Source organism: Cupressus sempervirens, chromosome 3 (genome assembly GCF_028749045.1).
Source record: "Cupressus sempervirens isolate cs-2001-9-10 chromosome 3, ASM2874904v1, whole genome shotgun sequence".
Taxonomy (NCBI): Eukaryota; Viridiplantae; Streptophyta; class Pinopsida; order Cupressales; family Cupressaceae; genus Cupressus; species Cupressus sempervirens.
The window spans coordinates 589,423,091-589,447,919 of record NC_143120.1 but is presented as its reverse complement, the minus strand read 5'-3'; the positions used below and the strand labels follow the sequence as shown (position 1 = coordinate 589,447,919).

The window sequence follows — 24,829 nt, the reverse complement described above, 5'->3', positions numbered from 1 at the left end:
ACTCCACAACCAGCAATGCCCAGGTTCCCTTTTGAAGCCCCATCAAAATTTATCTTGAACCAATTCGCCGGTGGGCTGTCCCATCTAGCATTATCCCTCGGATTAGGGTCCTTCTTATCCTTACACAAGCTCCTAAGGTTCGATTTATGGAACACCCAATCTTCCCAATCATTATGAGGTTTCTCTCCAAAAACATTATCTTTTGTATTCTCTGTAATTAGAGCCTTTATTTTACAAAAAACTTGATCTGAATTGGACTCCGCTCCTCTAAAGACCCTGTCATTGCACTCCTTCCAAATACCCCAACAAAGATAAGGAAGAATGAAATCCCACAGTTTTAAAATCAGAGCATTCTTGGAAGGAGGTTTCCAACTAGTAAAGAACAACTAAACAGTGGCAGGAAAAACCCAATCCATATTCAGCAAGTTACAAACCTTATGCCAAAGCTTTTTGGTAAAAGGGCAATGCAAAGTAATATGGTTGACCGATTCACAATCATTCTTGCAGAGAACATATCTATTGATAATGATGAATCCTTTCTTCATTAAATTGTCTAGAGTCAATATCTTATCCTGCAAAAGAATCCTAAAGAAGATATTAATTTTAGGTGTCAAGCCTTTCACCCAAGCCTTAGCCCAACAAGGTTCTTGATGCAAGTCAAAAGAATTAGCATAGGCCGAGGAAATAGAAAACATTCCATTGGGATCAGACTTCCATATCAGATCATCCTCCTTTTGACTTAAAAAGACAGCATTCGGACACTTGTTAAGGTCAGCCAAGTTGTCATTCACGCTTTTAAGGTCCAACCACGTATCATTCTTCCAGTAATCCACCACAAGAGTACCAATAAGATTCTTACATTGCTCCATATAACTATTCCACTGTGGATCATCACAAAGTGGGTGATCCAAGATCCAAGTGTCTTCCCAAAAAAGAATTGATCTTTCATTGCCCACCTTCCATCTGACCCCTTTCTTTATGATGTATTTAAATTTCTGAGCATTTTTCCAAATCATGGATCCCCCTTGCTCCAAATCAATATGAAGGAAATGATTAAAATCATATTTATCCCTGTTGTATTTATCAACCCATATGTTCTTCCATTCCCCATCCTCTTTGTGCCATCTCCATAATAATTTGGCGAAAAGAAATCCATTCATAGTTGTAACTCTTCCCAAACCAAGTCCAAGGGGCATGCATACTTTTCACCAAGCAATCAATGGTAACCTTTTTTAAATCTCTATGCCTGTCCATAAGAAGATCTTCTGAATTTTTTCAATAGCAAGAGCAAACTTCCTCGAGATTTTAAAAACACTCAAAGCATAAAGCAGAACACTTTGAACGATGGATTTCAAAACAATAACCTTTCCAGCCTGGCTAAGGAGGGATCCTTTCCAACTAGCAAGTTTCAAGTGAATTATGTCAATCAACGAACTCCAAAAGCTATCAGGAGGGTTTAAACACAATGGTAACCCCAAATAGGATCTGGGAAGAGAACCAATCTCACAACTAATAATCTTTTTAATTTTATTTTGCCTAGCCTCACAAACATTAATGAAGTACATCACACTTTTGCTCCAGTTAATGATTTGGCCAGAAGCTTTCCCATAGTCTTCTAAGGCTTTTTTAGTATTCCTCGCATTTCTAAACGAGGCCTCTCCCATAACAATAGAGTCATCAACAAATTGTTGATGAGAGCATATCAAAGCAGAAGAGGATAGATTTAGACCCACAAAGTCCCCCTTCATCACCATTTTATCCACAAATCTCCCCAGACATTCAGCCAAGAGTATGAAAAGAAAGGGGTAGGAAAACCATTAACAAGCACTGAGAAAGTAGCCGAAGAAACCAGCATGAAGATCAAATCCCTAAATCTCTTATTAAACCCAAACACTTCAAGACCTCGGAGAAGGAAGTTCCAGTCCACTCTGTCATATGCTTTGGAAAGGTCAAGCTTATGGAGAAACCCTTCTTTCTTAGACACTGAAAGGGAGTGAATATTTTCGTGAACAGTAATAATAGAGTCCAAATTCTGTCTACTAGAAGAACAAACCCATTTTGCTGTCTAGAAATGACATAAGGAAGAAGAGGCAGAATTCTAAGGGTCGGCACTTTAGATATAACCTTGTAAAAAGAATTACAAATGCTGATAGGCCTAAACTGATCCAGACTATTCGCACCCAGCTTCTTTGGAATAAGAGGAATGAAGGTACCATTCACTTCTTTAAGAATATTCCTGGATCCAAAGAATTCCTTAACCCCATTACAAACATTAGTACCAATGATGCCCCAATACTGATGAAAGAACAAAAAGGAAATCCATCAGGTCTAGGGGCTTTATCTCCCTCAAAAGAGAAAACAGCCTTAGAAATTTTGTCTGAGGAAGGGATGGAGGTAAGAAAATTATTTTGATCCTCAGAAATGCGATTTGGGATACAATCAAGAAACAAATTATGTTTCACCAAATCCAAATTGGGGTCACCTTGAAGCAAGTTACTAAAAAACTCCACTGCCTCCCTTTTAATAGTCTCCTCATTCTCAGTGATTCCCTCTTTTGTTTTAAGTCTAGAAATTCTATTAGCCATCCTATGCTTCAAAGTAGTCATATGAAAGTACTTAGTATTTTGGTCACCTTCCTTCAAGAAAACCTTTTTGGATCGCTGCCTCCAATACATCTTCTCCTTGGTAATAATGTCATGAATTTCAACTAGTTTGACACTTTCCTCCTCCCTTGAGATAGCCTCATAACCATCAATCTGAATGCTATCTTGTATTTCCTTTAGTTCCTCCATTATCATCAAAAATGTGCCCAAAGGTATCTTTGTTCCATTTCTTTATATTTTTCTTAACATTTTTTAATTTAGCTGTAACTTTAAACATTGTTGTACCTTCCACAGTAATACCCCACCACTCCTTTATGAGATTCTCCAAGTCCGGATGAAGAGTCCACATTTTTTCAAATTTGAAGGGGAAATTTCTTTGAAAAGTTAAGATTATCAGCCACTAGGAAAATTGGATAATGATCCGATCCCAGATTGACTTGAGCACTGAGAGAGCATTTGTAATTGAGGAACCAATCATTGTTAATAAGCGCTCGATCCAGCCTGACCTGAATGAGATTCTTTCCATTTCTTCTGTTAGTCCAGGTGTACTCAACCCCATGCAGGTCAAGATCATGAAGAAGATGATTATCAATAAAGTCCATCAAATCTAATCTATTATCCAGATTAGTCTGACTACCTCCCCATTTTTCAGTATCTTTAAGAGGGGTATCGAAGCCCCCCATAACAATCCAATTCTCATCAGAAAAACGCTTTCTCTGGTTAGAAATTCCTTCCCATAGAGCCTTTCTTCCCCACTTGGACTTGGGAGCATAGACATTAGTTAGAACCCAAGTAAAGCCATCCTTCGAGGTAGTAAATCTAACATTCATCATGTTTCTATTGTGAGAAATAAGATCCCCTTGAATCCACTTATTGATCCAAAAAATTGCCATACCTCTTGAAGCTCCCTCAGAATCATTTCCTATAATCTTCCCACCCTTAAAAATTGGAAGACCTTCCACTTTTTCCTTTAGCATCTTGGTTTCTTGAATAACAAAAATATCCGGCCTGTTATCCCTAATCATATTTTTCAAAATGTCATGTTTGTGAGGATTATTTAAACCTTGAATATTCCATGAAATTATCTTCATAATTTATGAAAATGTTTTGATTCAAGGATCATCCTCTAACTACCATCTGCAATGCTTCTATTAGCCTTAACAATTCTTTTCTGCAAGTTAGAGGGTCTTCCCACTGGGTAAGGGGAGGAGCCAACATCCCCATTCTTAAGGATAATCCCAAAGGGTGTTGAAGAAGGACAGTAATCTCTACCCTTGTTAGATTTAGAATCACCTTGTTTTGATTTAGATTTAGAAGAGGTACCAGAGATACCTCCTTTCTTATTCCTATTTTTGGTTGTAGCAATCTCCACATCCTTTTTGAGGTTGGCTCCTCCTTTCTTCTTGGCTTTAGATGGTTTGCCAACTAGGATCCAATCAGCACCTAAAGTCTCCTCCTCCACACCACTTCCTCTTATTGTGAAACGATTAGGAGATCCTCTACTTCACCTCTAAGAAAGTTGCTTTCCAGCAGAACATCCTGAACCGAATGATCAGTAGTCTCAACTAGATCCTTATGGGTCAACCCATTGTCGCTATCAACCCTCTTCTTGGGGTGGAACTCTTTGTCTTCTTGGGTCTTGTCCAAACAATCACTGTTAGGACTTAATAGATTTGCCTGAGCACTAACCTCAGAACCCATCTCCTGCACCTTATTCATATCCGAGCTAGGTTGAGGAAAATCGATACCCAAGGGCTCACCACCACTCCTAGTACTCTCTGTACTTTTGATTTGTTCCTATGGGGGAGCATCCTTAGCCAAAGACACACCTCCACTCTTAATGTTCTCTGAAATATTGTTTTGTGCCTTTCTCACCACACTTTCTTGACCTTCTTAGGATCCCCCTTCAAAGAAGGACATTTCTTGGCCCAGTGACCAGCTTTTTTACAATGAAAGCATGCAAAGGGATAGATTTATACTCAAGGTGTTGGTTCCAGATCCCCAGCTTAGATTTTAACGAGATAGATTCAGGCAAATCAGCACCTTGGAAAACTTCAACACAAAATGTAGAGTAGTTCAATCTTCTTTGAGAGACAGTCACAGGATCCAATGAAAGAAGCTCCCCAAAGGTGTTGGCATTTCCCTGAAACACATCCTCCACCCAAAACTCAAGTGGGAGGCCTGACAGTCTTATCCAGACAGGGGCTTGGATAGATGAACATCCAAAGAGTATAAGTTTTGAGTCCATTTCTGTAAAATCAAAGTGTGCTTCCCCAAAACCCAAGGACTGCAACAGAGGATATCCTGCTTGTCTTCATCACAAGAAAAACTAAAGGAAAGATACCCTTTGGCCATCACCGTAATATCCACTTGGCCTTTCAGCTTCCATTTCTTACTCACATAGGCCCTAACAACTTTAGTATTGGGTCTAGCACCTAAAAAACTTCCAACCAAAGTCGAATCCATACAAGAGATGTTCTTATCAATGATTTGATCTGGGATCTTGATGGAGTACATACCTTTATCCTTCAAAGAGATATCCTTAACTGGTGGGAAGACAGATTTTCCAGTAGGTCGTACTCCAAACAGACTAGACTATTTTTTACTTTGCTTGGCCCCTCCCACCCTCCCGAGTCCTCCAAAGTCTCACCATCATCAGGATTGCTAGTTTCAACAAAGGAATCTCCAGCTGACGCAAATCACACTCCTGGGATAGAGGGAACAGTCACATTTCTGCTAGAGGAATTCAAAATCAAATTCCTGCCCACACGCTTCTCCACACTCCCACTCCTGCTCGCAATAATCAACAAATTCTTGCCAACATGTTGTACCTAATATTGTTATAAAGCATGATCTTAGATAATATTATTATGATCAAAATTAAGATTATGATTAAGTGCTAATGCATATACTAATGATAAAATTATTAATGGAAATATAATTAATTCTCATATCATAAACTTAGACTTTGAAAGTCTATGACAAAATACTACATCTTATCTTAAAGAAGCATAATTAGAGTAATTAATGTTCTTAGTAAATAATGGGAAAGTCAATAAGACCTTTTTTATTAGTTTGTAGTGGATAGGGAGTGTGCATAGGGGGAGGAGTAAACCGGACAAGTTTGGGAAAGAGAATCCCAATATGGATAAAGATCCGAGGGAGCCCCAAGTTGAGCGTGTCCAAACTCAAGCAATGGTAAATCTATCATCCATTATGAAATCTGATACACAGGGAATATGGACAATATCCATAATTGCTAGTAATATTAAATGATGTTACTCACAAACTAGAATCAAATTCTAAAGTTTTATGTTTAAATTTAAGGATCATCTTTTCAAAACCACTTAGTAGAAAGGGTCATACAAGTGGTGTCAGAGCATGATCTTTCCATCTTGTAGGGTAAATACAATTATACACATTCTTGTCAATAAAATATCACACTATTGAATACAAGTAATAATGAAGCCTGAAAACATGATTAAACAAATGATGAATATATATAAGTGATTATTGTCGATCTGGGAGAGGCAGAGTAAATTCTCTCAAGATAGGTGAATTCCAATATGGGTAAGGACATGGTTTCCATTGCCTTGAGGAAATATTCCAAGACGGCTATGCACATGTAGTCCCAATGCCTTGAGCTAACCTACTCTTAGATGTGTGTCAAGCGCCCTATGACACGGAAATTTTTCATTCGCCTAAGGAGGGCATGTAAGAGGTAAGAACTTGAGCTTGATATGTTAGCTAATTGAGTGGTATTTTTCATCCTCTTAAAATAATTTCATTTTATATACATAGTAATGTATATCAATCTTTGGAAGTAAACAAGCTTTGTATAGGAGAGAATCATCAAAGAGACCATTAAATGAGTTAATTATAACAAAAAAAATGTTGAAACTATGAAGGTCATAACATATCTTTTAATTATGAAATCATCAATCAAATTATGTTTGGAATCATTTGGGCAACTCAACAACCTCGACATCATGAAATCTATCAATCATCCTATGTAATGTCCCCTTTTTGGGACATTAGAAAAGTTAAAGGCATATTATATATAATATTAAAATTGGCTTGCTCAAAATATAAAAGGTCAATTTAATATTATAAAGTGGGCTAAAAAGGACAAGGAGAGATAAGACGAAGGGCCGGGAAGGAAATCGAAGAGTCACAGTTGTGAGGATAAAAGGAGAAGAGGCTCTTTCATTTGGAATGTTTGATTTATGATTTAGATTTCAGTCTCTCTCTTGTGAGAGTTATTCAGAAAACTTCAACTTTCAGCTAATGTGGGGACGTAGCCCCTCATGCCGGCAGATAGTGGATGCAAACCCATTGTCCGTGGAGATGTCACTTCAGGTGTCTCGTATGCGCTTATAGGTTCTTCTCTTAGTATTCCAATCTGATTGTAAAACTATGTTTAAGATTGGATTTTGAATGCTGTTTATTGTACTGCTGTTGTATAATGCAATAACATGTTCTTGAGGAATTGTATGGGAGTTTACTGGTTTTATACTTTTGGTTTGTAATGCATTTTCATATGCTTGAATCCTAAATATTATTTTGAAAGGAATGAGTTTATATCTATTATAAAATCTATTGGTTTCTATTGCTGTTTCGTAATACATCTGCCTATGTTTTAGTTCTGAATATATATTTTTTGAAAAAAAAATCGAACAAATTTCCGTTTGGGATATTTCATTCTATGTCATCCAATCATAAAACACAAATTGATCACAAATTATTTTCACTCAATCACCTAACCTTAAACAAGAATCATTCTTATGTTCACCAATATGACATGAACAATTAAAGTGAAACCACCCATAGCATTCTATAGAAGTGCACTTAGTTTCATCCTTCAAACTCTTGGTTGTATCATTAGATTGAAATTTAAATAAGAGATTATGGATTGGTCGTGAATTAGCCCTTGAAATGAAAATTAAAATTGCTTGAGGATAATTAATTTTGGGAGGGTAGGACTATAATACCCCTTTAATAATGAAATTCGATATTAAATTACGAAAGTTGCCATCTGTATTTGAAAATTAAGTAATTGATTAAAATATTGAATGATTACTAGATATCTCGATTAGAGATTAATTGTGATATTACCAATCTATAATAAATTATTAAATACCTCATTACGTGACTAGTTAATTAAATATAATAATCAAATCAATAATAAAACAACTATACATTGATAAACAAATAATTCATTAATAAATAAAAATATATATTAATATGTATACTAAACTAATAATAAATGAGTGTATTAACCTAAAGCTATCCTAAACTAACCCCATGTGGAGGAAAATGTCAAGGGTCATGATCCCTTGTTTCAGGTGAGTTGGTATATAACAATTGACATAGACATAAGGGGAAACATGGAGCAATAAGGAGAAAAAATACATAAGGAAAGAAAGGCAGCATGATGACATGGAGTTCAAAGAGGGAGGGATAAGGGGTAAACAATTAAAAAGAACAGAAATACAAGACTATGGAATGAAGGGGAGCATATGTGATTTGATCCCTGCATAACTGTTTTAACATATATTGAATTTGAAATACTCCCACGACATTGAAAGCGAAATTGATTGTCATCACAGTCACATATTGAATGTCATTGCAATCAAACATGAAGACCACCCACATATGGGAAAAAGTGTATTCAACATGTAAAAGAAGAAACATAGAACATTTAATTTTAATTGTTTACATATGGGGAATGACATTAGTCCCTAGGGCATCAATCAAAAGATAACTAGTACATTAAATCATTAGATAAGTATTATTCATGGAGTGATTAATAACAATTCCTAATATTGTTATGAAGTATAATCTTAGTATTATTATTATCACAATTAAGAATATGACTAAGTGCTAATACATATAATGATGGCAAGATTATTAATGGGGATATAATTAATCTCATATCATGTACTTAGACTTTAAAAGTGTATGACAAAATACTATGTCTTATCTTAAAGAAGCATAATTAGAGTAATCAATGCTATAACTAAATTGTGGGTAACTCGATAATGTTGAGATTCTCAAGGAATGCTGCAAATGTGTATGCAATGACAATTCAATATTGATAAATACCAAATATTAATTTGTAACTCTAAATCTGATGTTTGTGGTCACTGAACTCCAAAGGGCAGAACATGTATTGATTTCTATGTCTTTCCTTGGGATCAGATCTGCATTATAAAGGATATGAATAAACATATCCATGAGCGGATGTCTCTCCACAAAGCGGAGACATGTCGGTTCATGGGTATATCTCATGAAAAGATACCTATTTATGCCCGATTGCTAATTGGGTTTAAACTTTAAACCCTTAACAACAACAAATGATTTCCTTAATAATAGTATTTTAGATATATTTATATTGTATTATATCTCACATAAGATTATATATAATATATATAGATAGCTATATCTTCAATATAGAACTTATTGGGCTGAAGCTACAAAAACATCAACGTCGGCATAATATCAAGAATGACATGTTTAAGAATGTCCTTGATCAGAAGATATTCACCATTAGATATCATCTCATGATATCAAAAGTAATGGCCTCAGAATATCAAGTCACATGATATTCACTAAGTACTTTGAGTAATGACCTCCTAAACATCAAGATGCACGATATTCACTAGGCACTCTGAGTAATGGCCTTGTGAACATCAAGTCACATCATATTCACCAAGTACAATGGCTTCTTAAACATCAATTTGCATGAAATTCACCAAATACTCAAAATGTTCATAAGGTAATGTGCACACGTATCCTTAGAAATACTTACCATGGTTCAAAATATGGCCGAAATATCGGTGATATCTTGACTTCTTGCAATATTCTAGACTCGGCGAGAAAAAACATCCTTTTTGCGTGAGATTCTGATTTGGAGAAATTGAACTTCTCACTAGGATAAAAGACCAACTTCTTAGTGATATCTTTGCAACTGCTTGTGCAAAGTGATTAAGTTCTCACAGGCAACATGTGAGTTTGGCAGTAAAATGATAGACATGCCCAAAAACGAGTTTATTATTCCTTTTTGTAGCGTTGAGCTTGTTGGGTGTGGAAGAAAGGTTTGGGAAGAGAAAATAGATGTTTGCTAGTGATTTAAAGCGATTGCTGGTGATTCAAGTCATTTTAAAAATTCCCAATATTTTTTCGAGAAGTTGCCGATTTCTCTCCAATATTTTTCTGAGAATGTTTTTTTGCCTCACCGAGAACTGATAGAGAACGAGATTTTGAACCATGATACTTACCATATGAGCATTCATGGTCTATTTAATGAACTTAATCTACCATACAAGATATTATCAATCATGATCTGCTTAGACATCATAGTAGAGGATTAAGTTATTGTAAGATCATCACCTTTCAATAACTTCTACAGATACAAGTGATCATCATTTCCTCATGATGTACACAAGGGGTATGCCCATTAAAATTGGGTAGTCACCGACATGACATCAAACTCCCTCTGAACATCAATCTTCTGAGCTCCTCATCCAATGCTACCTCTGATTCTAAATTAAATAATAGTAATATTGGAAAGTAATTTCGATAAATGAAATTCCTCATAATAATATTATATCGCTCAATATAATATTAGATTAAATAAATATCTAATGTCTTTTTGAATAATATACATATATTGAATATGTATATATTAATCTATGTTTTCAATATGCTATTTCCTTATTAATACCCAATAAATGTCCTAATCAATATTCACTTAAATATAGATACATAATGAATTAGACAAATACTTATCTCTACATTATTGTTAATATAGGAGTGTTTGACATTTAGTTCAAATGGTTGCTGCTATGCAATCGACTATACCCACTTCTATGGTGCCTTCTATAGGCCTTTCGTACACTCCACGTCAGATCCCTATCCTTTCAAATAATTTATTCTCTATTTGTACCTTAGAGATAGAAATGAAGTGTCTCATCATGTGCAAAAGGATGTGACTTTTTTTTAAACAATCTTAATCCTTTGTTTGTACTTTTTATAATTAACTTCAATTACTAATATATCAACCTTTGTCGTTTGAATATAAACTTGCCACTATTCCTTAACATCTATCGATCCCCTGTCGTGAACTTGGAATACCATTTCATGTTGTTGACTATATCTGAACCCAAGAAAGATTTTGATTATCTTTATATATATATATATATATATATATTGCCGACTATTGACAATTGATTTGATAGTTTGTGTATTCCTTAACTCTACTCTTCATGGCAATACCCTATATTTTTGGCACTAAATATTAGCTGACTATGACCTGTTGCTGACCTTGTCTTTCATTCGCTCTCGATCGTGATTTTATTTTGTTCTATATTATCGATACCTTAATGAATATTATCCTTCATTATTTTCATGCTGTTGGTATATTCTTTTGTTTATAGTGATGTTTGCTGCTGTGAGAAATTAACCTCTGACATGTAGATGGTGTTTGTTCTATAATTTTGTGCCTCATATTGTTGAAAACGAGTTTGGGAAATCTATTATTGCTCTTAGGTCAGACAATGGGGGGAAATTTTGTTCTAATGAATTCTCTATCTTCTGTGATATTCATGGCATCAAGCGCTAGTTAATGACACCTCACACACCACAACAAAACAATGTAGTTGAATGTTAGATTAGAACAATCACTGAGATGATGCGGTCTATGCTCAATCACAAACATGTTCCAGAGAAGTTTTGGGCTAAAGAAGTTAACACTGCAGTTTACCTTTTGAACCAGTCACCGACTTTGGCAATCAAAGGTGAGAATCCGGAAGAGGCCTTGTCAAGACTCAAGCCGAAAATCAATCACTTGAAGGTTTTTGGCTTTCTTGCCTATGTTTGGATCCTTGATGCATCATGCACCAAATTGGATGCCAAGAGTTAGAAACTCATTCTTGCTAGATACAATAGTCTTCACAAAGCCTACCGCTTGATTGACATTGAGACGTCTTGAACCTTGTACACTCGTGATGTAGTCTTTGATGAACAACGAGGACTATTCATGCATGTTTCCCATATTCTTGATCTAGCAGATCAACTTATGGAGGTTCATGATTTGAGAGTTCAACTTCCATTAGGTCCAGCTGATGGGAAGGTTCCAGTAGTTCCAGTTATACTAGTGATTCCTGTACAGACATCTCTAACTTCTCTTGTAGGATCACTTAGATATGCAAATGCTTCACTTGATTTTTATCCAAATTCTTCTAATGAGGAACCTGATCATAGAGCATCTATTGATACTAATTTTGGTCCTTCTCCTCTTTGGTCTAAGTGGTGGGCTAAGACATTTGCTCATCTTCAAGATGATTAGGTCATTGATGGGAGAACTGCTTGGTAAAAGAGAAAATCTAGAAAGACAATTAATTTTTTCTCTTATGGCCAACTTTTACAGTGTGTTTGAACCTCAAACATACTCCGAGGCTAAAGGATTCCAAAGTGGGAAGGCACACACCATGACATTTGAACTCTAGAGCTTGTTGAAGAATCAGTCTTGTGTCCTTTTAGATCTTCGACTAGGGAAGAAACCAATTGGCTGCAAATAGGTCTGCAAAATAAAATACAAGTCTGATGGTACTTTAGATAATACAAAGCTCGTGTAATTGCGAAGGGCTTTTCGTAGATTCAAGACATTGATTACGAGGAGACCTTTAATCCTACAACAAAGTTGAGCACTACTATCCTGCATTTTGTCACCACAAAATGTAGGTAACAGTACGAAACTTATTCAAATTAGTTTCACATTTCTTTGAGTTATATCATTATTTAAATGGTTAGTATTGATCAACCAATCAGTACCAATAGATATAATTGACTCTTTTTCTGAAGGCTTTTGTCAAGTCTTTTTCGTTTTTATGTTTGTCGAGCCTATGCTTGATTTTTTGAGGCCTTCATTGTCCTTTTCTTTTATTGAGTGTATGTTTCTTAGTTTTTAGTTTTTTGGTTTTGCTCAAGTTATTGCTTTCGGTTTCCCCTTCAATTTGATCTAATCTAGAGCTTAATTGGAGTTGTCAGTCAAAACTCAAAAGATATGGTCATTTTAGTGCCCAAAAAGTGCACCTTTTTGATGCAACAACACAAATTAAAAATATGATGTTATATTTTTAATTTAACATTCACCTTTTAAAAACTATAACTTAAATTCATTTTATGTTATGTTTTTAAGTTTATCAATTAAATTTTCACTTAAAGTAACTATAGTGCACTTTATGTATATTTTTAAGTTGAGTTACTTTTTGATTTTTCACTTAAGTGACTATATTAACTATATAATTCAATATAATTTTTGATTTTTCACTTAAGTGGACATTAAAAAGGTGAGCTTTTTCATGTTTTTAAAATATGCATACACCTACAAAAGGTGAGTTTTTAAACTAAAGACATGTTTTTAATATATGCACACATCCAAAAGGTGAGTTTTGCATTAAAACACATGCTCTTGCCCTTCCAAAACTTGTTTTTGGAGAAAATACATGCAAAGAACTCTCAAGAACACATTTTTGAGGATTTTTCTTGAATTCCTTCATGAATTTTCTGGAAATCTTCTCTATTGGAGGTGTTTTTGCAAATCTATGGATTTTCAAACATTGAATATTGAAATTTCTTGCTAAAAATCATTATTTTCAACTCCATTCAAGGGCATGCCTTGGACGACAACATCGAAAATCTTCATTTTTGGCTTACGTTTTGGCAAGAGGAAACGTTTTGGGATTTTTAGTGGTTTGCATTTTATCTTAGCTCATTTTTTGGTGTTTGAAAGTCAACATTTTTGTTTCATGCCTTTTATGAATCACGTTTTTGCAAAAAATGCCCAGAAAATTGGGGTTTTTATCCACTTTTGTGTGTTTTGAAGTCACTTTTTTGCATTTGGATCCATGTATTAGCATTTGGGGAAGTTGTTTTTGCATTCACAAGTAAAAAATGACTGAAAAACATGCATTTTTTGGCCACGGTTTTGCAAAAACGGCTTAGATTTTTGCATAAAAAGTCACGTTTTGTTCAAAAAACTCAAAAAATGGCATTTCCAGTCTCTTTGATCAAGAGGGTTCGTTTTTTAGTTTTAAATGCATGTTATTGTCTTTGGAGAGTATGTATTTGGCATTTTCATGTCAAATTCAACCCTTCATTGCTCATTAATATTTCTTGAATGCAAGTATAGAAAAGTCAAATTATTGTTTGAGAATCCAGATTTGGAGGAGAATTGGTCTTCAAAGTCTATGATTATTGCTATTTTGGCTCTTTATCTCCAAGTAAGTGGACATTTTCAACCTTGCTCATCAATTCATGCTTATCTTGCTATTTCCATGCATATTTTAGCTTGAAGTTGCACATTTGTCCGACTGTATGCCATGTAAAGTACATTTTTTCTTTAAAAATTATGAAAACTCTCATTCTCACTTTTGGAATTTCTCCAAATTCCAAATTCGAATTTACACTTGAAAGTAACTTGCTTGTTGACATGTTCAAGTTTAAGACCAAAGGCATGTGTTTGTTTTGTGATTGTTTTTTGTTGTTTTCTTTTTCGTTTTTCTTCTTTTGGAGAAATTGCAAATTATTTCCCAAGAACTTGGTCATGTTTCATTTCACTACACCTTCCACCTCATGCAAGAGCATCATCACATTCGTTTCCATTTTTCATGTCACAACACTACACATCTCATTCGTCAAATGTGATTACATGTTTTTCATCTCATTTATCATCCACACATGCATGTAATCTCATTTTCCACTTCCTTTTCACTTATCTCACTTTTCCCATCCACTCGCACAACACGATTACATGAAAAGTCTTTTACATGTAATTACATCTCGGAAACCCATTTTTAACTAAAATTCACTTTTTAAAAGGCACAAAAATGTCATGTGCATGTTTTCCCATGTACTTTGACTTTACTTTTCCTCAAAGATGAAGTTCACTTCGCCTCAAGTTACATTGCATTCATTCCTTCCATATGCACTTGCACCTCCATGAGAAAATCCATGTCATTTCACTTCCTTTGTCATTATGCATTTCATCTCATCCTTCATACGCACTTAAATGTAAGCTCATTCTCCATCCGCACTCATATGTCATCTCATTTTCTATTCTTCATTACATGTTGCATATACATGTAATCCACTTTCCTTGCAATGACATCTTGAAAGCCAAGTCAATTTTTGAAGTCAAGAATCTTCATTCGCAAACATTCCCATGCGCCAAGCACTTTACTTCCAAAAAAGAAGTTAAAGGTGCTGATGGAAAGTTGTTTCGAGTTTACATCTGGACACCATCGAGAAGGTTTTCAAAGTGAATGAGACTCCAGAATGTGTCAATCTACAAAGGAGAATTCACTACAATTTGAACAAGAAAAAACTTGATTACACCAAGTTTTCAAATGACAATAGACAATTCATCAAAGAGAGTTAGAGGTTATCAAAAGACGTAACACCATGGTTATCAAGGTGAATGCAGTTGCACAAAATACAGGAACTCCCAATCCTGTGATCATCCAGGATAACATCGCTAAGTATGAGACTTTTTAGGACAATCCCTAGGATTGTTTCAATTCTCTTCTGTCTTTCTTCTGCTTCTTTCATGTTTGTAATTGAAGAGGATGTATTACATGAAAATGTGTAATTACATGTAATGTGAGTTGCATGTGCAATTGTATGTAACTCAATAATTTCTCTTTTAGTTAAATCAGGTCAAAGTTGATTGAGTTGCTCCCATTTTCTCCTCCACTTTTTTCTCAACTCCTTTGCCTATATAAAGGAGTGCCCCCTCATTGTAAAAATCCTTGTGTTGTATGCAAGAAAGCTCTACCACATTTGTGCAAGCATAACTTTGATTGTGTAGTATGAATTTGGGAGAAAAGTGAATAAAAAGAAGCAATTGGATTCAAAGCTTTGACTGGAATCAATTGTGATAGAGCAAATTAGAAGCTTTAACTGTAATTTGTGCCTATTGTCTTTGATTCATGTTATTATTGTGTGTTCAATAATAGAGCATAATGATTTAAGAAGCAATCGGAGCCGAAGCTTTGACTGGTAGTAGTTGTGGCAATACATATACTAGGAGTTTTAACTGTAGCTTGTATTACCATCTCAAATTCTTGAAAAATAGTTAGAATTCCCTACTTCTAGAAGTCTTTGTGCCCCAATGGTAGAGGTTATTCTTATAGAATAGGTTAAAATAGAACTTAGAGTCAAACTGGTACGTTTTGAGCTAAGCCTTTGAGTTAGTGTTAGTTTATCGGTATCACTGTTTCCAACTTTAGATAGAAGTGTAGTTAGAGATTACACCCTACCCATTACTCGCTCCATGGGTAAGTGGATTCTTTCCAGAAAGTTAAGAGAAAAGAATATTGGTAACAACCTTTTACAAAAATCTCTTGACTTTTTGCTTACCTTGAGTTGATCCAAGGAATGATAAGAAGGGGGAGTCTTCCCTTTAAGGTAGGAGAGAATCTGTCTCACACGTTGTGGCTGGTTATCCTATTTTGCAACTGAATTTTACCCAAAATTGTTGATTGCAAAATGTCCACCTAACAAGCACTATCAAATTAGTCCTAGCCTTGACAACATGGTTTGGTTGTAAAGTTCGTCAGATGGATGTCAAGAGTGTTTTCCTAAATGGTGACCTACAAGAAGAAGTCTATATGACAGAGCCTCTTAGTTTCAAGGTTGCTAGTAAAGAACATCAGGTTCTTTGATTGGTGAAAGCTCTTTATGGTTTGAAGCAGGCCCGTCGAGCACGATACATGAAAATTGATAAGTACCTCAATGATCAAGGCTTTCGGGAGGAGTTATTCAAACTTAAATTTGTACATCAAGAGTATTGACAATGACATTATTCTTCTGGTTATTTATGTGGATGATTTGATCATAATTGGCAGCTTGACATCTTTGATTTAGGGAATCAAATAGAGTTTATGCCAGTCTTTTGACATGACTGATCTCAGGCTCATGCATTATTGCCTAGGTGTTGAGGTTTAACAATAGTCTTCTAGTATGCTCATTTCTCAGTCCAAATATGCAAGGGCTCTACTAGACAAGTTTCCTATGCAAGATTGCAAGCCTACATCTACACCCATTGAGAAAGATCTAAAGTTATCAGCCAAGTCTGATTGTCCTCCAATAGATGATACTCCATAGAGGCAACTAGTAGACAACCTCTTCTACCTCTCTGCTACTAAACTTGATATCAACTTCACAGTCAACTACATCTCACACTTTATGACAGCTTCTAAGGTTGATCACTAGATGACAACAAAGCATGTGCTTTATTATGTGAAGGACACTATAGTGTATGGACTTCTTTATTCTCGGAGTTCTAATTCTAAATTCATTGGGTTCACAGATTTGGATTGGGCAGATTATAAAAAGCAACTTCTGGATATGCGTTTAGTTTGGCATCTAGTGTCATCACATGAACCAGTAATAAGTAACAAGTAACTTCTCTCTCCTCTACAGAGGTTGAATAGAGAGGGATAGTTAAGGCAGGCTGTGAAGTTGTTTGGCTTCGTTGGATGCTTGGGGATATACAGATGTCATCGACAGGCCCGACAGCTTTGTTTAATGATAACGAGGACATTATCAAGTTAGCATGGAGTCCAGTCTTCCACGAATGGACCCAACATGTGGATGCTCACTATCACTACATACGACAACTAGTTGAAGATGAGACATTAGACTTGCAATATGTTCCTACAACAGATCAGACTACAGACATGTTCACCAAGCCTCCAAATAAGTTTGTGAAATTCAGAGGACAACTTGGTGCAGTGGATATATTAATCATTAAGGGAGGGTATTACAATAATAGATAGTTTCTATTTCTATTAATGGTTATCTATTGTAATCTATTGTAAATATTAGAATCTTTCTAATATTTAGTTAGCTTTTAGTTAGTTGTTAGTTATTTTGTTAGCTAGAATAGAATGTTTCTATTATTGACAATCGTTTCCTAAGGACCTCTCATTTATTCTTTTGTATATATTGATCTATTCATCTCTGTTAATAACAAGCAAGTATTTTACCAATTACTTCCCATAATATTTATTGCCAAAGTATTCATCTTGTAAGCGCAGCTTACATCACATTGTATATCAAAAACAACTCACAAGGTAATGTGCATAATCCATATTGCTAAATCAGAGATAACCAGTATATATAATTGAAGAGAAAATTTGGTAATTCACCTAGTGGCTGGAATTTCAGAAATAGGGGGCATTACATATATCATGGTTGTAATATCCCGACTCTCATCTTGAAATGAAGTTTCCAAAGGTTCCTTTCTTTTGCCTGTAATGGGTGCTTGAGTTCTAGTTTCAGGCTCAGTTGCAGTAGTACATGAGGGTTGGTCTTTTATCACAATATTTGAAGATGAGGGGTGCATTCCCTTTGATTTTTTTAGTAGTCATATTTTGTCTACATGCTTCTCTCTACTCCGCTTCTTCATGCCCCGTGACATTTTTTAACTGTTTCATTTGATATAGGTGCTCCTTTCTTCCCAAGCGATTTCAGGATTCCATTTCTAGGATATCCACACAAATGGCCACCACCCGATATATGGACTTCATTTTCTACATTGCAACTCCGGCATTTCCAACAGAATGTGCCATCTCATGGAATGGGTCTTATAATATCATTATACTTCCACAAAGGAGAATTGGAATTTGAATCTTTTCTTTGTTGTTAATTATTGCCTACGGAGGAAGAGGTAGACTCTTCCATGTTTCATTTGGCATCTACAAGTTAATCTGTTTGGTTTTTACTATGAAAACCTTTGTCAAGGATATGTGATCAATTTCATGTTGTTTTTTGAATCATGAAAGCTATAGAGGTAACATGCAACCAAGACTTATTCTCATGTTTTAAAGTCTAAGACTTTATCACATTCTGAGGTTAAGGACGTGTCTTGTATATCTTAAGTTCAAGACAGAATGAGCATTTGTGCATATGAAAATGATCATTTGATGATCAAGTGTGAGGAACTGAGTCACCAAAGCACAAGAAATGCAAACTACTCTGCCTATGTATATAGTCTAATATCAGATAAGAGGTTGGTTCTGAATGCTGTCTCTTGTTTTTTTTTGGTCGAAGTAAAGACATTCTCTGGTGAAAAAGCTATTTGGTTTTTTGTTTTGGCTTTAAAACTCCTTCAGACATTGCTTGGCAGAAGTCATTTGTTGTTAGATACAAGGTTCAGCTAAGACCTTAGATTTAGTGTATGGATGTCTATTCTACATAACATTGACAAAAAGCTGTAGGGGCGGTCGAAGCCAACTTAAAAGTTCATTTTATTTTAGCACCTTTTTAGTGGTATTTTATTTTTTATGGATGAAATCATTTTGCTAACTTATCTCATATTGTTAATTGTCAGAATGTCATCCAAGCTGGATTGATAAAAGAAGGGACATGTGCAGTACAGGATGAAAGTGCAGGTATATTATCCGTTATGCATTATTCATAGTAAAAAACGAATACATGTCTCCATCCAGTGACTTATTCTATAACTACAGAAGATGAAGTTTGATATGACAACGTTGACATATTTGTGTCTCTACATAACTAATCTGCAGATGTTTGTAGTAGTAACTAGTTCTGAATATGGTATTTAAGAGATATATGTTGACTTATTTGTCTACATGATTTGAACATGAAGTGTTGACAATATCTAGTCTTGGTACATACTGGAGTCATAACATCTCATTGTGTTTACATTTTGCATGAATTTCTCTACATCTGCAAAAGACTGCATTCTTTCGGTTGTTCAGAATCATTATTTGGGTGCCCTCCTATTTAGCTTCAATGCAAATCATTACAAGCATAGAAATTAGAGAAAACAATAATAGAGGGAAGTAAAGCCTAACTTACTGGTAAAATTCCCCATGTTTTTCAAATATAAATCAGATAATCAGGAGTGGCATATCCTTGCATGTGGTTTGAATGGTCACACATGCTTTCAGTGTCCTTAAAGAGGAGAGTATTTTGATGATTGTTTTCCATTTGTTTTTCGCATGGTTTTGTGAGCTACATTGTACCTATTCTCTCTCTCTTTTTAACCATAAACTATTTCTTCAACATAAACCAAATTTGCTAGCAGTTTACTAGATGGTTGTAGAAAGAAGTAACTACTGATGAGAATTGTACCTAAAATCTTGGATAATTTCATTCTTGGTTGATGCATATTTGTATCTATATGCTAGTTTCTTGTTTAGGATTTGATTTTAGATAACAGCTTAAGCATGACCTGAAAACAGAAAGGTTTAGTTCCAACCTTCTAATTTTTCTAGCAACAATTGGTTTTGAAGTTTCTTATATGTTGCTATTTCTAGAATAGTTGTTAATTTTACCCTTGTTTAAACTTAACAATTTAAACTGTAATCCTGTCAAACTGTATATGGTTTTCTAAGAATGTGGCCTTCTCTTTGGGTTTCACTAATGTTTTTTTTTCTTGCTTGCTTTGGATTCTCAATTATCCCCAATAGGTGCTTCCTATGTTTGTATTTCAAAATCTTCTCCTGCTATGCATCCATTTTCCATCCTACAGGCAGGATGGTGTAGTTACCAGGTTCGTGCTTGGGAGGCCGGATTCAGATTTGGATCCCCAATCCGGATCTAGATTCATGCCAAGATTTGTCCGAATTCCGGCAGGATCCTTGTTTTGGACTATGGATCCGTCTAGATCCACGGACCGCAAATCCGGACAAATCCATAGTCCAAAATAAGGATCCTACATGAATTCATACGGATCCTCATGAATCCAACACAAATCTGTCATGAATCCCCAAGGACCTATAGGCCAAACATGGAATATATATATATAGATATATATATAGATATATATACACTTATGAATCCTAATGCGAAAAATAAAAAATCACGAATCCACGTATCTGATTCACATGACCCAATCGGATTCGTATCCCAAATCGGTAACTAAGCTGTTTTAGTTATTGCAAAATATTTCCTTCTTTGTAGTGCTAAAATATTATTAGTAACTACTTAACATATTCTCACGGCAATTTAAAATAGATTTCTAGGCTCTATACAATGGTATTCCTTTGCACTCTTGAAATTTGTTTCTAGTTTAATACAGAATGCCGTTTGTAGCCTCAAGATTTTCCACAGAACTATAGTCTTTTGAATATATATACAACTGGTGGCCTGTGAAAATATAAACATCAGAATATAATTTCTCACCCTCAGTGTCAATGCAATACAATTTGTTTCTCACCACAACACTAGATATAATTAAGATACTTCTCAAGGCACTCAAACAAATCCATCCCCACTAATAATCATGCCTTCATATTATAGTTTACCCAGCCAAAAATATTTGAGAAAAAAACCTCCAAATCACATGGCAGTATACTCATGGTAGAAGGATTTTACAAAATGATTTGATATATTCAAACTTTCTTGTATCCTCCAATTCTATTAAAACCCTCGTAACATTCCTACCTGGAATTTCTGAAATTGATTAAGGAAGCCTATTGATGAACTCTAAAATGAATCCACTCTGAAAAGGTGTAAATTTCTTAATTTTTGTTATTCATGAAACCTCTCATGTTAACAGTAGACCAACTCCGATTCCACTGTAATATCCCTGTAGGATATTATACCAAGATTTTTTTAATACAAAAAATGAAACACATATTTGCATGCAGATGTTTCAACTTATCCAACACAATGTACAAAAAAATATAGAATATCCAACTGAAAAAAAGATTCCGAAATTTTGTTGCATTCAAATCTTGAGCAGAACAATTATAAAAATTCAATTGTAAACACAACTTACAGTCAGATTGGATAACTGGAAATAAAAATCTTAAGCACAGGTGATACATCTATATGACATCTATAATGGATTATGGGTTTACATCTACTGTCTCCAAGCTTGAGGGTTTCTGTCCTCAAACCTGCTTAGAACTGTAGCTTCTAGATTCTCCAAGAGAACAAAATCATAACATAAAACCAAGCATGGTGAAATCAATCTAACATTTTTCTTTTAAAGTCCAACGCCAGTCACTCTTTAGTTTTCCTCTGCCCGAGTCTTTGACTTCTTTCTTTTTGATTTCCTTCTAAAATTATCATTTCCCAGCTAATTGAATAAAGTGTTCTTTCACTAATAAAGTGACTTAATAATATGTATTTTAATTTAGTAGTCACTTTATTAAGAAGTTATTTTAATATTCATGCAACCGGACTTGGATAACCATAAGCGATAGCTCATTGGAAAGGTCTCAACGTGGCACTTCCAAGCCAACCCTAAAACACCAACATTATTGAGCCAACTATTGACTTACTAAAAATATCATCTGGAAAGCTTGCTAAATAAACTCCGACTGGACTGAAACTGGAATTGCCTATGCTAAATCTCCTTGATCCCTAAGAAGACCTAGTGAGCCCGCAAGACCAAGGTAAAATTGGCTAATGATACATCATGAATTGATGTGCTAGAAAGGGGACATTACAACCTTTTCCCTTTTTTTGGCATTTTTTTTCTCTTATAATCTTTTGATTTCCTTTCCTCATATTTTATCGTGTCTTCTTTTCCTTTAATATTTCCCCATGTCACATAAAATCAGTTTCCCTTGAAGTCCCCATTTACATTTTATGTCTCCTAAGTGTCATAAAATAAAGGGACTTCAAATATTTCCCACTTAGCTATAGTCCAACATTAATAAATTTAAATACTTATATGCAGCTTTAAAAACTAACTTTACTAATGCATAAATAAATCATACCATTGATTTATACTGATAAAAAAAAAATCATATCATTGATTTAAATCTTATTTTGATATTAATTATTTACCATCGACATGACATTGTCATTGAAGATTATGACCATGCTTAAAATGACTTACTATAAATATTATGCCCAAAACTGCATCTAGACACCTCAGATAGACCTATAACGAAAATTGTTGAGATCAAATAGCCTCCAAGTTAGCCTATGAGACTGTGAAGAAATAACCTTGTTGGTCTCGACCGAAACTGAGAGGGGCGGTAAATCGGTACCTTCTTTCAAACCTGTTGTTCTCCCAATTGCTTTAACTATGCTTAGTGTAATCCAATTTACAGATAAAACCAAGATAAATGCAATAAGGTAAAAGCAAGTAAGTTCACACAGAAAAGCATTCGTAGAGTTTGACATAGATATTTTATACATGGAAACCCTTGGTTAGAGGGTGAAGACCATGGTGGGGATAATACACACTAGCCCTTATAATGAATGTAAAGGGATGCCCTGTTAAGAACCACAAGTGTTTCTTCTCAAAACACATCCTGTTAGGAACGCTTGCTACTTGTCAGGGTTACAAAAGCCTAGGAAGGCTACCTTGTTAGAGGATTTACAAATCTCCTTCTGAGGACACCTTGTTAGAGGATTTTACAATAAGGTTGAAGCTTGCCCCATTAAGAGCTACAAATAGATGCAATGGCAAGAAAGCATACTATGATTTTTGAACTTAGATGTGGCACTAGATTGCCAAGTAGATCCTTGCTTTATATCCTCGAAGATGCATTGATCTTTGCATTTTCTTGGTGAGTTCTTTGATCTCTCCTCTCCCCTTAGTTGTTTGCAACAACCTATTGTTGTCTCTTCCTCCTCTGCATCTGCTTCGTCTATTGGTTTGCTTCTTGTTGTGCTTTTGTTCTATGCTCTCTTCTTCTCGCAATGGAAAGAACCTTCAACAATAACAACTATGTTTGATTTAGTTGTTTATATCCTTTCTTCAATGTCAGAGTACAGTTATCCATGACCAGATTATCCCCTTCATCTTCAAATTCGAATTTTGAGTTCCATGTCTTCTTCGTTCACAGGAGACCCACCGTTCCTATGCCTAGGATCTAGCTAGTAGCCTTTCTAGTCCTTCCATGAGCCAATGGTGGCCTTCGTACTTGCCTGCTTGTTTGTGTCGACATGGGTGTGCTAGAGTGTATGCCAGTGTATTCCTTGACTAATAATCATCGACTCCCTTCTTCTTCTTCTTTCTTCGATCAGTTGTTACACATTTTTCCAATCAAATACTTTGGCCATCAATGACAACACTTCCTACCTCTTTCAACCTTCATGCCAAAGAGACTCCTAGGGTCCACAATCTCCCCCTTTGACATTGATTGCAAAACATCGCTTATCGACACTTCTCCCTTTCTACTTTGTGAAGTTCCTTTAATGGCTAAATTTGTTACCATTCCTTTGCTTGTACCGGTGAGGACCATGTTGCCAATAGATGGACTTGGCATTGATTTGGTAGATCTCCCCCTAACAATGCGCCTATCTCACTTCGTTCCTTTATCATTTTTGTGTTCTTCTATTCTTTCCTTGTTCTTGTTCTTCTCTCGTTTCTGAATTCTCCTCTTTTGCTGATATTTACTCTTTGCTAGTACTATTCTCCCCTTGTTTAGATTTCTTCCTTATTTTTATTTTTATATTCTCCTATTTTTGTGATCAATGACAAAGGGTTCTATGGCGTGGCTATAGGTTGTTGAATATATCTTGGTATTAACCCTGAATGGCGGCAAGATGAGTATCCCATGATGTCTTCAATTTTGTGAGAGCAACGATCTCACTCTTTGTATCGCCTAAGAGTGTTTCAAGTTCGTTCACTGTGTTGTTTGGAACACTTGTGACTAGTGCATTTGCATTTGCAATATGCATTGGATGATGCCTGTCATTGGGAATAGCTTGCACTGTACATCCATCTATCCTAGCTCTTTCCTCTTGCTCGTCTTTGAACTAATGAATAAGATTTAATGTCCCTTGGACCTTGGACAGATAGTCAGCTGCAAAGTTAGTGACTACATTGAAGTTGTCTTTTAAAGTTTGTAGCTCCTATTGAGCTTGTCGAAGCTTTTGTTCTAGATCCGGTGAGATTGCTCATTGATCTAACCTCTTCTTTATGACTGGTGCTGAAGCTTGCAAAGCTTCTTTCAATTTGTCCTTTGCCTCATGTAGAGTGGTCTTGCTTTGTTCTACCAGATTGTGCAATGTATTCTATTCCTTGACTAATAATCATCGACTCCCTTCTTCTTTCTTCACTCAGTTGTTACACATTTTGCCAATCAAATACTTTGGCCATCAATGACAAAACTTCCTACCTCTTCCAACCTTCATGCCAAAGAGACTCATAGGGTCAACAATCTCCCCCTTTGGCATTGATTGCAAAACATGGCTTACTGACACTTCTCCCTTTCTAC

The 24,829-nt window shown here is 35.3% G+C and overlaps 1 protein-coding gene across 1 annotated transcript in view; it reads left to right on the top strand.

The window, feature by feature from the left end:
* The window catches only part of LOC149568044 (NOL1/NOP2/sun family protein / antitermination NusB domain-containing protein), a 242,001-nt gene that overhangs the window by 189,200 nt on the left and 27,972 nt on the right, over positions 1-24,829 (top strand). The window contains exon 10 of the mRNA XM_089821052.1: positions 19,003-19,063. Coding sequence (XP_089677178.1) covers positions 19,003-19,063 — 61 coding nt within the window. The remainder of the gene's footprint in view (positions 1-19,002; positions 19,064-24,829) is intronic.